This window comes from Penicilliopsis zonata (assembly GCF_001890105.1).
Source record: "Penicilliopsis zonata CBS 506.65 unplaced genomic scaffold ASPZOscaffold_3, whole genome shotgun sequence".
Lineage (NCBI taxonomy): Eukaryota > Fungi > Ascomycota > Eurotiomycetes > Eurotiales > Aspergillaceae > Penicilliopsis > Penicilliopsis zonata.
This window is the reverse complement of record NW_019208913.1, coordinates 1,702,637-1,715,906: the sequence shown is the minus strand read 5'-3', so window position 1 is coordinate 1,715,906 and position 13,270 is coordinate 1,702,637. Positions and strand designations below refer to the sequence as shown.

At 50.0% G+C, this 13,270-nt stretch overlaps 7 protein-coding genes across 7 annotated transcripts; 2 read left to right on the top strand and 5 right to left on the bottom strand.

The window, feature by feature from the left end:
- Positions 1-544: 544 nt before the first annotated feature.
- ASPZODRAFT_140316 (hypothetical protein) lies at positions 545-2,290 on the bottom strand (the record flags this gene model as incomplete). Its single annotated transcript, XM_022724654.1, has 3 exons — positions 545-1,749; positions 1,796-2,074; positions 2,155-2,290. 3 exons carry the CDS (start codon positions 2,288-2,290, stop codon positions 545-547), a joined length of 1,620 nt encoding a protein of 539 aa, XP_022583925.1.
- Positions 2,291-2,701: 411 nt separating this feature from the next.
- ASPZODRAFT_140315 (hypothetical protein) lies at positions 2,702-3,499 on the top strand (the record flags this gene model as incomplete). The annotated part of the gene is made up of 1 exon (XM_022724653.1): positions 2,702-3,499. One exon carries the CDS (start codon positions 2,702-2,704, stop codon positions 3,497-3,499), a length of 798 nt encoding a protein of 265 aa, XP_022583924.1.
- A 396-nt stretch (positions 3,500-3,895) lies between these two features.
- Positions 3,896-6,740, bottom strand: ASPZODRAFT_1474150 (hypothetical protein). The gene is made up of 4 exons (XM_022725265.1): positions 6,493-6,740; positions 6,381-6,427; positions 5,850-6,226; positions 3,896-5,792 (listed from the first exon to the last, which is right to left on the bottom strand). The coding sequence occupies exons 1-4, from the start codon at positions 6,493-6,495 to the stop codon at positions 4,084-4,086; spliced, it is 2,136 nt and encodes a 711-aa protein (XP_022583923.1). The 5' UTR covers positions 6,496-6,740; the 3' UTR covers positions 3,896-4,083.
- A 553-nt stretch (positions 6,741-7,293) lies between these two features.
- On the bottom strand, positions 7,294-8,054 carry ASPZODRAFT_157806 (hypothetical protein). Its single transcript, XM_022726326.1, has 3 exons — positions 8,013-8,054; positions 7,600-7,914; positions 7,294-7,535 (listed from the first exon to the last, which is right to left on the bottom strand). The coding sequence occupies exons 1-3, from the start codon at positions 8,020-8,022 to the stop codon at positions 7,483-7,485; spliced, it is 378 nt and encodes a 125-aa protein (XP_022583922.1). The 5' UTR covers positions 8,023-8,054; the 3' UTR covers positions 7,294-7,482.
- Positions 8,055-8,361: 307 nt separating this feature from the next.
- On the top strand, positions 8,362-9,374 carry ASPZODRAFT_14126 (hypothetical protein; the record flags this gene model as incomplete). The annotated part of the gene is made up of 3 exons (XM_022724733.1): positions 8,362-8,433; positions 8,504-8,616; positions 8,693-9,374. 3 exons carry the CDS (start codon positions 8,362-8,364, stop codon positions 9,372-9,374), a joined length of 867 nt encoding a protein of 288 aa, XP_022583921.1.
- A 142-nt stretch (positions 9,375-9,516) lies between these two features.
- On the bottom strand, positions 9,517-11,478 carry ASPZODRAFT_60343 (hypothetical protein; the record flags this gene model as incomplete). The annotated part of the gene is made up of 7 exons (XM_022728910.1): positions 9,517-9,578; positions 9,645-9,990; positions 10,063-10,146; positions 10,208-10,385; positions 10,444-10,573; positions 10,780-11,324; positions 11,390-11,478. 7 exons carry the CDS (start codon positions 11,476-11,478, stop codon positions 9,517-9,519), a joined length of 1,434 nt encoding a protein of 477 aa, XP_022583920.1.
- Positions 11,479-12,290: 812 nt separating this feature from the next.
- ASPZODRAFT_129864 (hypothetical protein) lies at positions 12,291-12,990 on the bottom strand. The gene is made up of 2 exons (XM_022722374.1): positions 12,873-12,990; positions 12,291-12,800 (listed from the first exon to the last, which is right to left on the bottom strand). Exons 1-2 carry the CDS (start codon positions 12,922-12,924, stop codon positions 12,394-12,396), a joined length of 459 nt encoding a protein of 152 aa, XP_022583919.1. The 5' UTR covers positions 12,925-12,990; the 3' UTR covers positions 12,291-12,393.
- Between the last annotated feature and the right edge of the window lie 280 nt (positions 12,991-13,270).

Below are 13,270 nucleotides of genomic sequence, written 5' to 3'. Positions count from 1 at the left end.
CGGACCATCCCGGAACACAAAAAGTCCCGGTGGACAGATCCGGAAAGGAGCCACGGCTTGATCGGGCCAAGCGCAGCACCGCCACAGCCCTAACTACTTTAGGAACACTAAGAAATGGTACCTGTCAGGTACTAAAAAATGGTACTACTACACTGCCTTCTAACTATTAGTTAACTAACTACTACATAGTCAGGTACTAGTTAACTAACTAGTTACTGTAAGATAACTACTAAGGTACAAGAAATAAGTACAGTGTCCACGGAAATTACTTTACCACTCCGTGCTTCTGCCTGTACTCCGTAGATGACGTTGTTCTCCACGAGGATTCTTTGATTGGAAGATGAATGGAGTTCTGTGCTCCGAGACTACAGATGGGTTATTGCTAGTATCTACTCCATAGTAATGAAATCGAAAGCCTAACCAGCTATAAACCACTCAATTGAAAATCATGGCTGATACTGACACTTACCATCCAAGGTATTTGCCATCTAAATTCAGAATATCTTGAATAGCAATCCGTAGTCTTCTCAAAAGTCCATGGTGACTAGAATCCATCCTCGTCACTGCTATCCTCGTCCTCTCCATCCTCCCAGAGCGTATCTGAATAGGGAGATTCGGCCCTGTAACTCACGAAAGTTCCTCGCATATATTCTTTGGTTATTCTTTTTGATCGTTTACCCCTAATTCCTAAACCGAGGATTCTTCGATCCTTGCTCATCGCTTCAGCAGCTTGTAATATACTATTTGGAGGGCGACTCACGTTGAATGTAACAACCACTTCGCTGACCTCATCCAAATAGAGAACATCGGCTCGATGGTCAGGATTATCACCCTCCTCCTCCGGAGTAACGCAGCAAATATTGTCTCTGATGACATGTATCGCCCACATCTTGGAGCGCGGTTGCTCGATAATATGAAATCCTCGCAGTCGTTTGACGTTCGTGATGTACTTTAACCCCGGGTAGGAATAATCTACGCTCCGCCTGCAAACGCGGTCAGTCGGCAGCAAGGGAATTGATTTCGAAGGCGTCCTCTTTGTGACGTTGAGTGCACCGGGAGTATTGGTTCCAACGCTCACAGTTGGCCGGTCTTTGAAGACGAATTCCATGCCTGTGATTCTGGCACGAGAAGGCAAGTCCAGCTTCTCAACGTCGCGATCTTTGACAACTGATATAGCGATCTTGACCAGAGAACGAGATACGTCTATCGAGACTGTTTGCGTCGACCAAGGGCGTGTATTATGATAGTGTTGCAGTGCTCTTCCGTCAAAGTGCAATGGCATATCCTGGGGCCCTGCCACAGTTGCGTCCCTCAGCCACCGGGAACGCTCCCATGAATGAACGGCCACGTCAAAGGCACACATGCAGGTGAGTCTGGAAGTACAGTGGTATAACAGACGCCAATCCATGCGCTGCTGGTCCTTTGCAGGGAGCTGCTCAAGCATATAATGGAGAAAGCCACGGTCCTGGTTGATGTCAAATTTTGTCCTCCAAAAGGCGGCGACGGTAAAGACAGATCCCATCGCGCGAGAGGTATAGCGGAGACTGAGGAAATCCCGGGTGGGTAGCAAGGTTGCAATCACCTCTCGAATCTCGAGTGGAAACTGGCTGAAGCAATCCGTCTGGCTGCCGTTTTCGTAGACCAGCCTTTTTAATACTTCCTCCCTTGGCTTGGGGAAATTCTTTGATTTCTGCATGAGCTGCGCTGGGGTAGGGAATCGGAAAGGTTCATATTTATCACCGAAGTTTCCTAGAAGAAGATCAGTGTTTCGGCTTGCCTATATTATAATGAGTACCAGGATGTGACCAACGTCCCAGTAGCGGCATATACTCCAATGCCTGGTAGAGCCGCTCCAAATCGACCTTCTCGCCAGTAAAATGGTCACAAAAACGGTTCCAACAGATCTCATGGAATATATAGAAATCACTGAATTCGTGCGGTGGATGGGTCAAGTAGATAAAATCAGCCCCCTCTGTGTCCCATCGCGCCGATTCATCAATCGGAACCCAGAGCTTGCACTCTCTCATCCTGCTGATTCCTGACAGTTTGACCTCCCCTTCTGGGCCACGATACACTAGATGGAGGAGGGTTCGATTACCACCTAGTCACAATCAAGAGGAGAGACTGATGGTTTGACTTCTTCCTGGGACTCACCAGCTCTGAATTGTTCTCGCCATCGCATAGAACCATCCTTTCTAACGTCAGGGGGAGAGGCATTTTCCCCACAGATAATACAGATACTATAATAAGATTCATAATCTTCATTGGGGTCATAAGAAATTCGTGGCATGATGAAGTAAAGAGGAATGGTTATTACTCCTGGATGAAGATCTCTCCAGATTGTCATATAAGAGTGAACAGAGTCATTATTACACCAACATTTTCAAGGTACCTCTGCCTTCTACAGAGAAGAATTTTCTGCCATATAATCCAGGCATCAAGGCATAAAACAGAGTAATGATTTACCGAGTTCTATAAATCTGTTCTACAGAGCAAGATAAAGCAATGTACCGGTAGTAAGGTACCTTCCTAGGACTGTAAGGAGCACTAGACGGCTTACAATATATCAAAATAGGCCAGTGAATTGAATATCTAGTCATAGGTGTTCCATTCACCTACATGGATACACTTCTCTTACTTGCCTAAAATAGTGTATGGTTGAGTGAATGAAACGAGGCAAGCGCGACTCCCTCCAACTGCCATGTCCTGTACCTTCCTTCGTTGCGGCTCGCATTTCCTCCTCCCCCCCTCCTCCTCTCTCTTCCACTTCGTGAGCTTCCAGATTCATTCCCCAGAAGAAACAGCTTATTCTACAAACTTGAATTCTCCTAAGATGGCGCTGCAGCCCACCCCCTACTACAACGAGGAGGCCCTCAACTTGTATATTTCCGATATCAAGGCTGGAGCATACGAGGCCAGCGTTGACCACTTCTGGTCAAACTTGTTAAGTTTATATTTCCCCCTTTCTAACTCCACTGTGGAAACAGAATCCTATACAGCTCTACCAGAGAGTAAAAGAAGGGCTAATATAGCTGTGACAAACATCCGTGGAGGTGTTCGTCACAAGATTATCATTGTTGAAGCTAAACGCTCCCCTACGAGTAAGTCCAAGGAGCCCGCGTACGACTGGAAAACACCCAAAAACCAGCTCAGCACGTACATGAAGGATTCGCGATCGAGGCTTGGAAACATCCAGGACATGTACGGACTAGTTGCAGTTGGTACCAAGGTACGTTTTTACCAGCTTAAGTGCGACAAGACTGAACTATCTGCTTGGCCTGGTGGAAAGAAGAATCCCGAGCCCACTTACCATCTCGAGACCGACAAAGAGATCATCCACAACCATATGTTGGAGATCAAGAAAGCGGTTGGGGATGAACAGCTTGAGGCTGAACTTCAAACAAGGAGGAAGAAAGAAGGGACAGAAGGCAGAGCAGCAAGAGCCGCTGCAAGAGCAGAAGAGCGTGAGCAGCGGAGCGTGAGCAGCAGCCGCAATTAGCGACGGCAACGGGGCTGACAGCTAAGATATCAGCAAGAATAGGGACCGATTATTCTATAATCGGGGCAGGGAGCCTCAGTTGATGGGGGAATTACCCATAATTTAGAGTCGTTGTAGATAGGTATACTGGCTTGAATTTGGAGAAAGCGGTAGACGACTAATAAACCAATTGACAATCTCTGCGTCCTGTATTTACCAGTGCTAGGCATGGAGTGGCACTGAATGAACGTGATTAGCTAGCAATTGTTCCAGTCTTAAGAGTAGTCCGTGTATATCGGTTCAGCCCTGCCGTCATGATCAAGATTCGAGCAGAGACTACTTGGTCACTGAGGAATATATCGAGTGCTAGGTGTAGTTATTGCATAAAGATAACGATGAATTGACGACTGACAAGGTATCATAGGTATCACAGTATCAATAAACCGAACAGACTCCTTGCCATAGACCCCCACGGTAATTAATAAAACAATAGAGCAAAACAGACAAGTTTTGAAAAGAAAAAAAAAACTCCTTCCGTAGCAAAGACTCAGCAACACACCTCACCTAGCACATGGGGGTAACTGATCACAAGCAGAGCGATGTTTTCAGGACCGAGCCCGGATACGCTTCGGCATCGGGGTAGACCCCGCAGTCGCCTTGAGCATACTCTTGGTCTTGATCCCCGAGGTCGTTGATGGGCGGCTCTTATTGCTGACCACAACTGTGGGCGGCGACGTCTTGGACGAAGTCCCCGGCAAGGCCGAGCTAGGCGCACGGGGCGTCAATTTCCTGCGTGGCAGCACTGATGACGATAACGACGACGAAGCTGATGATACCAAGGTCGGTTTTTGTGCAATGGTCCTTGCCTTGCTGGTAGTTGCCGGGGTGGGAAGTGCAGATGCAGAGGGCCCCAGCCGACGCACACTCTGGGCGCTAGGTGTTGCAGTAGCAGGTGCAGTAGTGGTGCAGGATGACGTTCCGGCAACGACTGTATCACAGTCTGGTGCCTGGACGCTGGGGCCGGAATTCTTGCCTTCTTTGATGCGGCTAGTGGTAGCTGCTTTCTTCTTGTCCGACTGGGTTGCCGTGGTCGTCTTTCCTGCTGTTGTAAGAACGTCATCACTCTCATCATCCCCTGCAGGCGTGGTCGTGTCGTCTCCTTCATACTCGACAAGTCGCTTGTCGTTCCACACCACCCGTTTGGCGCTTCGCTTCCGACTTGTTTTGTGGCGATGTGTGTCCGTATCGCTGCGCTCGGGAGAGGAGGACCCCTGGTCGGACTTCTGTTGCTGTTGGGCTAATGCCTGGAGGACAAACTTCGGGAACTGTGCATCACCCTTGTTGCACCGGGTGTTTTTACGAGTCGCCAACGCGATTTCCTGAGCCTGTGTCCGCTGCAGGAAAATAAACTCGTTCCCCTTCGGGCGGCGAAGAGAGATCGTCGTCCGCAGTGGGGGTTTGGACGTCCGGCTACTACGTCGGAGGGGGCTTGAGCCTTGTTCATGTTGTTCTTGTCCCTCTTTCTGATCATCTGCTTGTTTCCCCTCGGAGCCGTTGCTCAAAGCCGGCGATTCGTGGGGCACATCGGATTTGCATGGAGACAATTGTGTCTTTTGAGGAGATGGGGAATTCGCATCCAATTCTTCCAAGACACGCCGGGATCGTGGGGTGGGGAACTCCACTACCGCATCTTCCTCATCGTTGACTTGCTCTGCATCTTGCGGTGGAAGCGCTGCTTTAGCTGCGCGTTTGGCTTTTGCTTTAGATACGAAGTTGTTGAGTAGCTCCGCATCCTCATAATCCCCCTCCCCCTCCAGAGCGCTTCCCAGTGCTGATCGGACAAAATCCTGTTCTTGCGCAATGGTGTCTTCTATGGTGCTGTTTTCGACATCGACGAAAACCTTCGGACAACTCCCGTTAGTGGCTGAGGGAGTCTGTCGATCATCTGCTGTACTCGTCTCGCCAACTGTGTCACCGCCGATCCCGAGAAGAGAGACATCTTCCGAAGGCGTAAATTCCTGCGCAGTATCCTCGGACTCATTTTCGACGTGGGCGAGAGCACTATCCCCGGCATGATGGTCATCCATCTTTTCATGATCCGGACTGCCTTCCTCATTTGACTCATATGGAGATAGCGAGTCATGAACTGGTTCTGTCAATAATTGGATGGCAGGGATTGTAGTCTCTCTGTCTTCCTCCATGCCTTCGACAACGTCTGTTGCTATCGTCGTGTCTGGTTGTGATGCGGAGTTTTGGCAAACATCCTGGGACCAAGTGTTTTCGACGGGTTGCCAGTCTTTCGAAGGGATTTTGCCTGTAGAAACCCCATTAACACAGCGAACACAATTTCCACCTTAGATCCTTGACTAACGTCTTTTCCTTGCCATTTCCGACTCCCATTTTGTTTCAAGGAACGACCTTCCCCGTTCTTTGCCAACCTCAACCTCGCCTTCCGTGTCTTTCTCATTGAGACATATCCTCTTGACACCGCGTAAATAACCAGTTTGTCTGGAAAAGTTGATCTCCAGGTCAAGCTCGTCAGCCACGTCGGCCACGCAGGCATCCTCCTCCGCCACAAGCTTCTGGAGCGACTTCATGCTGTTGAATGACGACCGGAAGCGTTTCCAGAGCTTGCGAGATTTTGAGCGTGCAAGAAACGGCACCGATGCTTTGCGCTCCCAAAGTCGGGGTGCGGAGCTGGCGACTTTGACAGGTGTAAATCTAAACCTATCTTCTGCAAGAAAATTGCTGTGGTGAATTAGTATACAGCCATAAACAGTATTTAAATTAAATCTTCATCTCCGTCTGTCTCTTTCTTCTCCTTCTCTTTTTCCTTGCTCTCCCCTTATTTTCTTTGTCCTATCCTTTTCTGTTCCTAGAAAAGGGGCGGGGTGGAAAGCACCGATCTTGAGCTTCTTTCCCCCCTAACGTAATCCTGACGCGTGGTTTCTGCCCCTTCGATATCGACGGTTTGGAACTGACGTATCTTCCAACGAGAAAGTGTGATCACCTACCATGCTGGAGATAATAGACCTGTGGTCGCTGCAGGAGCAGCATTGTTGTTGTGCATCATTTCTTATTGGCGACGCGCAGGGCGAGGAATGTTTTGGTTTGATCGCAGGTGACGTCAGGTGGTCGAGCTCAGAAGGTCGATACAGGCCAAATGTACCAGGCCAGCAACTAAGTTGGAAAAAAATATTTGAGAATAAATTAGTCGGTTATCACGGTGTTTTATAATTAATATGGCCGGGCGAGGCGTGTCTGTTGTGTGTTGTGGAGGACTCTGAAGGTCCATTAGAGTATTCGGGTCGCACCACCCGTTCGAAAGAAGCCTTCCACCGCTTACAGGCGTTGCCGGGCCAACGACCTCGATCAGCCACGAGGCAGAGTATCTCGTGTCTGGGCTACGATTAGTTCCTCTGTATAGTTCGCTAGGATAATGATTGGTTATCGACTTGAGATATTGATAAATTATACTCCTGGTGTATAGCATGCGGTCGAAGTGGGGTCAGAAGAAGGGCATGAATGTGCTGGAAAGCTTGCTCGACCTTCGTATAAAGATATTTTCACCCATAATCCCTTGACTCTTCTCAATATGAGTATGGCGGAGGCTTTCCATGACACGGTTGCTAGGATATTCCAAGACGGAGCTGAGCATCGAGTAGAGGGAGTTGCCAAAGAGTAAATACTCCCTAGAAGCTAGTGAGGTGGCAGCATATCACTCACAAGGTCATATCACTCATTATCGAGACCCATAGTTTGCCTGGAGATGTGGGAGTGGCCTGGATGACCTCACTGCATATAATCATCTCCCTGAGTAAACAATTCCGGATGGTGTGATGCTTCTTGTTCAAGTAAGACTAAACTTTCGGTTGATTTGTCTAGCCATATTTCAAGAGAAATATGATAGGCATCACTGGGGCCGCTTTGGATACCTAGGATCTCGCGGGGTAAGAAGCCACCTTGATCATATTTTCCATTTCCCGGTGAACCCACTTGCTTGCTCACAGTAACTTCTCGGACATGTCACTTTCATCAAATATGTCGCCAAACTCATCTAGAATCAAGAAATCGAGTCGTTAGCCTCGAGTATGGGTGCACAGGTAAAAGCTGGCCCTTACTCAGACTCAGATCCCTGTCTATCACGTACTCCCAGGCCCGCTGGTACTCCTCTTCCGCACGTTTGGTCATCCAACTGGCCCCCAGCTGCTCTTCTTGTGTTGCAGATCCTGAAGTAGCAGCACCGATTATCTTCCCAAAGCTCGTCTCGGTGTTCGATTCCCCAGAGGCCTGTGTCTGCGAGCCGGGCGGGGAGAGCTCCGACGCTGCGAAGCCAGGGCGTATCTTGGTGGGTGTACGGGAGTCAGGTCCAGAGTCATCTGAGAGAACATTGTCGGATTCAGAGGATGAAGCCATCTCGGAGTCGCCGTCGGGATCTATTCGACGTGTCAGTGGCTGGACGTCAGAGGGTCGATCGCAGCTTCTACCTGCAGTAGGGAAAGGCAGAACAGAGAAGAATAGCAGAGCAACTTACCTGCAGCCATTTTATATTATATCGAGACACGAACAGTCTTAAATACTAGAGAAAATAAGATGAACACTGTGAATTCACCTCTGGATATTCTTCCCCGCAAGCAACAGTGATAGTTAAGGTCCAGTGCGCCAATCTGGTTAGCGGCTGAGGGGCGGGCCAGCAGCCACTTAAAAGGGCCTGAGGTCCGCCTGGTAATGATTCTGCAATAATCTGAACTTCACTTACACCGATAGAGTGAGCCATAGAGACTGGGGCTGGCACATATTAAGACATATTAATACATGTTGATATACTGATAATACTGCTCTATCATTATCTGCTTATAATTTTGAAGAGTGCTTTATTGGCCATGAGCAGCACAAAACCTTCTATGGACTCCTCCCCAGATGCGTGGGAAGACAATTGGGAAAGTCAAGCAGATGTATGTGGTGTCGCGCGAGTGCCTTGATATCCTGTGATTTGGAAAGCTCATTGGTTGGTCCTCGAAACAGAAACTAGATGCTCAGCCGACTTCGCTGCCGGAGAAGAAGGTCTCCTCCAAGGTGACCAAGGCACAGCGAAGAGCACAGCAGGCAGAGTTCAACCGACAATTGTGGGCAGATGCGTACGTTTCCTCTTCAACCAAGCCGTATTGTTTTGTTGCCACCCGGATCGCAGACGATACTAATAGCAAGAAACAGGGAATCACCGCAGACATTTCACTATCTGGAAACTCGATCCAGTGTTCCCCTCAAGCAGGATATCAAACAAACAGTCACGGTTTTAAGCCGTAGACCACAGCTGGTAACGCGGGAACCAGGATCGTCGGCTTCAGTCGACGCGAGCGTGGACGGAATACGGGCTTTGGGCATCAACGGCGCCGACTACGAATCCGATGATGAAGGTAATGGCAAGCGACAGGAGATGACTCCGCAGGAGCGCCATGCGAAAGCCCTGCGTGACCGGGAAGAGAAACAGCGCAGATATGAAGAAGCGCGTGAACGCTTGTTCGGGAGCCCCTCGGCGAATGGATCCGGTACATCATCGCCTGGAAGTACTACTCCACCAAGGCAATACAGCAACGGTGGCGGCGGCGGTGAGGGCCGAGGGAAAGGACGACACCGTGGAGGCGGCGGTGGCAGCGGCAGGGACAACAGAGAGAAGAGAGACTCGTCCGCTACGTCAGGCAGATCGTCAAGACAGCTCTACGACCCAGGATACTCGGTGAAGCCATCACAGAAACGCGACCGGCAGCAGAAGGGCGACCGCCAAGATGATGAACAGCAGCAGGCAGTCCAGCAACCATTACGAAGCCCCCGCGGCCCTGATGGCAGTGGAAGAGGTGGGTTTGGGTTTGCCAACAGAGGAGCTAGAGCTACATGACCTTTCTACATCGAAGTCCACGAACAGGTGGAATCTTGCCCATATTTTGTGATCAAGGTTTCATTTCTTCATTTTTTCCAGCATCTGAAGGCCTAGCAATGACTCAGACACCAGGCGGAAGGACTGAAATTTGATGATAGCATCACGGCAGACCGCTCCCTGAATTGATAGCATTCGCAACTTGGGAAGTGTTGGGTCGGTTTTCTACACCAAAAAAAAGTTTTATATCAGTGCCTGCATTACACAGGGGGAACCAAAACTACCACTTACGGGCGTATCGTTCATAGCTATCCAGATACAGCTCGTCACAACTAGTTGTCGCCTGAACGTGCTCGTTGGATTCGATTGCGCTGACCCACGCAGCCCAGCGGCTCCCAACCTCAGGGTCGGGCCATCCACGATAAGGCTTGAGGACGCGGCTCAACCGGATTATCCAGGGCGTGATCTGAACGTCGACAAATGAGATTTGTGGGCCAAGGAAAAAGGGGCCCTGGGGATGTGCAGCCTGGACCAGCTGCTCGAGCTTGTCGCGCAGCTCCTGGCCTGCAGAAATCTGTTGCTGCCGGTCTTGCTCCTGAAGAACGCGGTAAAAGTTCGGTACTATGTGGCGGTTGATCTGTTTCCATCAGCGGATGCCTCGAGGAGAGAGAGAGAGAGAGAGAAAACACAAGACGAAAAAAGGACTTACATGGTCTGCCCAAAGCCGGCAATGAGCCCGGAGTTTTGGGTCCCCAGGTGGAAGCAGGGGTGTGCCGGTGTTCAGGTCCTCAAGCTGGAATAATCAGAAACAAAAACATGTGAGATGTTCTTTTTCAGGGAGATTTTCTGCATACGTATTCCAACAAGACGGTGCTCTCGTAGCACCCCCAATCCCCGTGTCGCAGCGCAGGGACAAGGCCTCGCGGGTTTACGGCGAGCAGTGATTCTGGCTTCTTGTACGGGTCGATCTCGATGTACTGGTACGGGATATCCTTGAGTTCTAGCGCGACCCAGACGCGCTGCACGAAGGGACTACCGTCAATTAGCCGGATGCCGAAATGGACAGAACACTGGGTATGCAATGACTGACCAGAAACAACTCCCGTATAGTTTCAAATCCGCGTCCTTGGAATGATTCTTAACGGTCAATGCAGCCAGCCCAGTGGCTTTGGTGTGATATGTTTTTTGCTGTGGCAGGTTAGACATGATGATCTTGATATCTTAAAAAAATTGATAAGAGAATAGTTCAATTCTGTAAGTTGAGTTCTCATGAAAATGTAGAAAAAGTCCCAGTGACGTAGGTTTGCGGGGGTGTGAATAAGCCCCCCCAGCCAAATTGGTTCTACTGCAGGATACCAAGTACATTTGTACACAAGGGGCCATTGAATATATCTGACGATAGGTGAAGAAAAGAAAGGAATAGGACGTACTGTTTTCTTCTTCTGCTGCTTGACACTGTTCATTAGATAGCGCTGGACGCTATTCTTCTTGACACGATCACTCTCTTCCAAGGTATGACGGTGGCCGCCGCCAACCCCATCATTCTTGCCATTGCCATTGTTCCCGTTCACCCGCTGGACGGTGAAGTACCGCTCGCCTTTGGCGCCGGGATGCCCTGCTGGGAGGGCCGGGTTGGGGGTGAGGATGCCGAACGGTTGTGTTTCTCTCGCGAGATCATTTGTAAAAAGGCCTGAGGCGTTGTTGATAAGGGTAGCATCTGCGGCAAATTCGTCTGAAGAGAATCCTGCGCCAGGAAAGTACTCGGTGATCTTGATCTTGACGTCGCACAGGTCTCGCTGTCGGGCGGTGCGTTTGCGCTTCCTCTTGTTCGGGTCATTGGATTTCGGGGTACCCGGCGGTCGCCCCTTGAGCCGGCAGTCCCAATAATGCGAGATGAAGGGTTTACGCTTATATTTTTGCGTCGAACGATGTGAGTAGACGTTGTCCACGTGGGGGAAGTAGGTTTGGAATCTATGAGGATGTTAAGAAGAAAGAATACCACAGGTCTCGAAGATGACAGGCTATTTGGTCCATACTGCTCTTCGCTAAGTATAATCGTCTCGTTCACATCAAACAATCTCTTCCTCCATTCCTCTAGGTCCGGCGGGTCGGGGACCAGTCTCATTGTCGTCCCAGAGTACTCGTCCGACACTGCGCCGGAGGCCTGTTGCAGAGCTTGCTCAGACGACTGTAGAGTATCAAACGGATGTCCCTCCATTGCTGTCGGCAGGCCATCAGGCTGCGGTACGTCCGAACCCAGAGCATTGCCTAAATCAACGCCCGCGGACGATGCAATGGAAAATTGTGTCTGGCCATCCTCACCTCTCAAGTCATGAATCTCTGGACCACCACTAGCTGACGACGGCTGGTCTCCGTGCGGTGGCTGCTCTGCATGATGGTGAGAATCATGCTGCTGCTGCTGTCGTGGATGTGGCTGCAGCCGCTGGATAAATTGATTGTTTGCTGGTTCCCCCGGGCGCGGAGGACGAATAAAGGCCGGTGTGATTTTGCTTGATGGTATCCCCGCTGGTTGCAGGTGGCCTATGGATTCGAGATCCGCGATGCTCGGTTGAAACGACTGGAAGGGCGGCGCATCGCTTGGTTCGAAGGGAGCTCCGATCTCGTGCTGGCTTGTCAGCCGGGACGCTTCGTCGGCGAGGGCGGGGAGGTGTGCGGACTGGAGGCTGCGTGTGTTGACAGGGACAGGAAGCTGCTGGGCATCTACAGTGTCCATTTCTTGGAATTTATTGACAGCTGGGCACGAGATATAACGATATGCGGGGGAGATCTTTGGCCGCTGCTTTTGCAGGAGAGGGGATGGATGGTTGAAGCGGCATGGAATTTGGTTGGTTTTGTAGATGCCTTGGTGCCTTACATACAAGGCTGCAATATACTGAATTATATGGCATCTCTACCTGCAATATCTTGAACAGTCCTACTATTTTTATATTTATCCCATGGGTGAATCAATTGCCCTTTACATTATATGATAACAAAAGACTCTAAATACTAGACTCTAGTTACCTGACATCTCCAGCAGCTACAACCGTTTCGAGTGCTTTTTATCAGCCTCCGAATTCTTGAACGGAAATCCAGCTGTCCTCTTATCTGCGCCTGTCCTGCGACTAATTCTCCCATCACTGCTGGCAAAAAGCACACACCAGAGCCCGACCGAGGCTATGACCGAGGAGACCACCATCCCTATCGCAAAGGTCGTCTGCGACGAGCTGAGCCACCAGGTATAGGCGTAGAACGCCGAGATCGCATGGTAGATAGACGTCACCGTTAAGGTTGGCACTGCGTAGGGGGCTTTGGGGTCAGATTCCTCGCTTGTTACGGGCTCCGCCATCATTGGGGTGAGCGGGATCGAGCCCGTGAGCATGATCGTGAGCACGCCGAGAGTCAACAGACTGAAACCAAAACAGCGGGCAAAATACACCTCGAGAGCTGTATTGAATTGAGTGTCAGCAGAACGGACAGATGAAACCGGTCTTATCTCGACAAACTATCACAACTCACCTGAGGGTGGCCGATTCTCGTTCAGCAACATCGTCGCAATCATCCGCGGCATGACAGCCAGCGAGATGCCCTGAAGGCCAAGCCATCCGGCTGTAGAATATGTATATGTGTAGAATACCTGTTGAAACATAATCAGCTAAGGCTATCAATCTTCGATATCGGATCAGGAAGTTGATGTCGTACGTCCATGTCTCGCGCCGTATCGCACAAGAGCTAAAACAATTCTCCACTGGAAGAAAGGCTTGTTTCAATTAGACTAATTATAGACAGGGCAGGGTTCCAATGGCGGAGTCCAGTGGCTCAGGTAGATCTGAGATCAAAGTCGTGCAAAAGGACGGTTGAGTTGGCAGATAAAATACTGGGGTGTAGCTATGACATCATACACCAGTGCCTAAAGG

Coding starts and splice junctions, on each gene's coding strand:
- ASPZODRAFT_1474150 (XM_022725265.1), bottom strand. Junction 6,227..6,380: donor GGGAAAGAAGCTCAAGATCG/GTGCTTTCCACC, acceptor AATTCACCACAG/CAATTTTCTTGCAGAAGATA. Junction 5,793..5,849: donor GGAAATGGCAAGGAAAAGAC/GTTAGTCAAGGA, acceptor GGGTTTCTACAG/GCAAAATCCCTTCGAAAGAC.
- ASPZODRAFT_129864 (XM_022722374.1), bottom strand. CDS start 12,924: ATGCCGCGGATGATTGCGACGATGTTGCTGAACGAGAATCGGCCACCC. Junction 12,801..12,872: donor CGAGAATCGGCCACCCTCAG/GTGAGTTGTGAT, acceptor AATTCAATACAG/CTCTCGAGGTGTATTTTGCC.
- ASPZODRAFT_157806 (XM_022726326.1), bottom strand. Junction 7,536..7,599: donor AGACAGGGATCTGAGTCTGA/GTAAGGGCCAGC, acceptor TCTTGATTCTAG/ATGAGTTTGGCGACATATTT.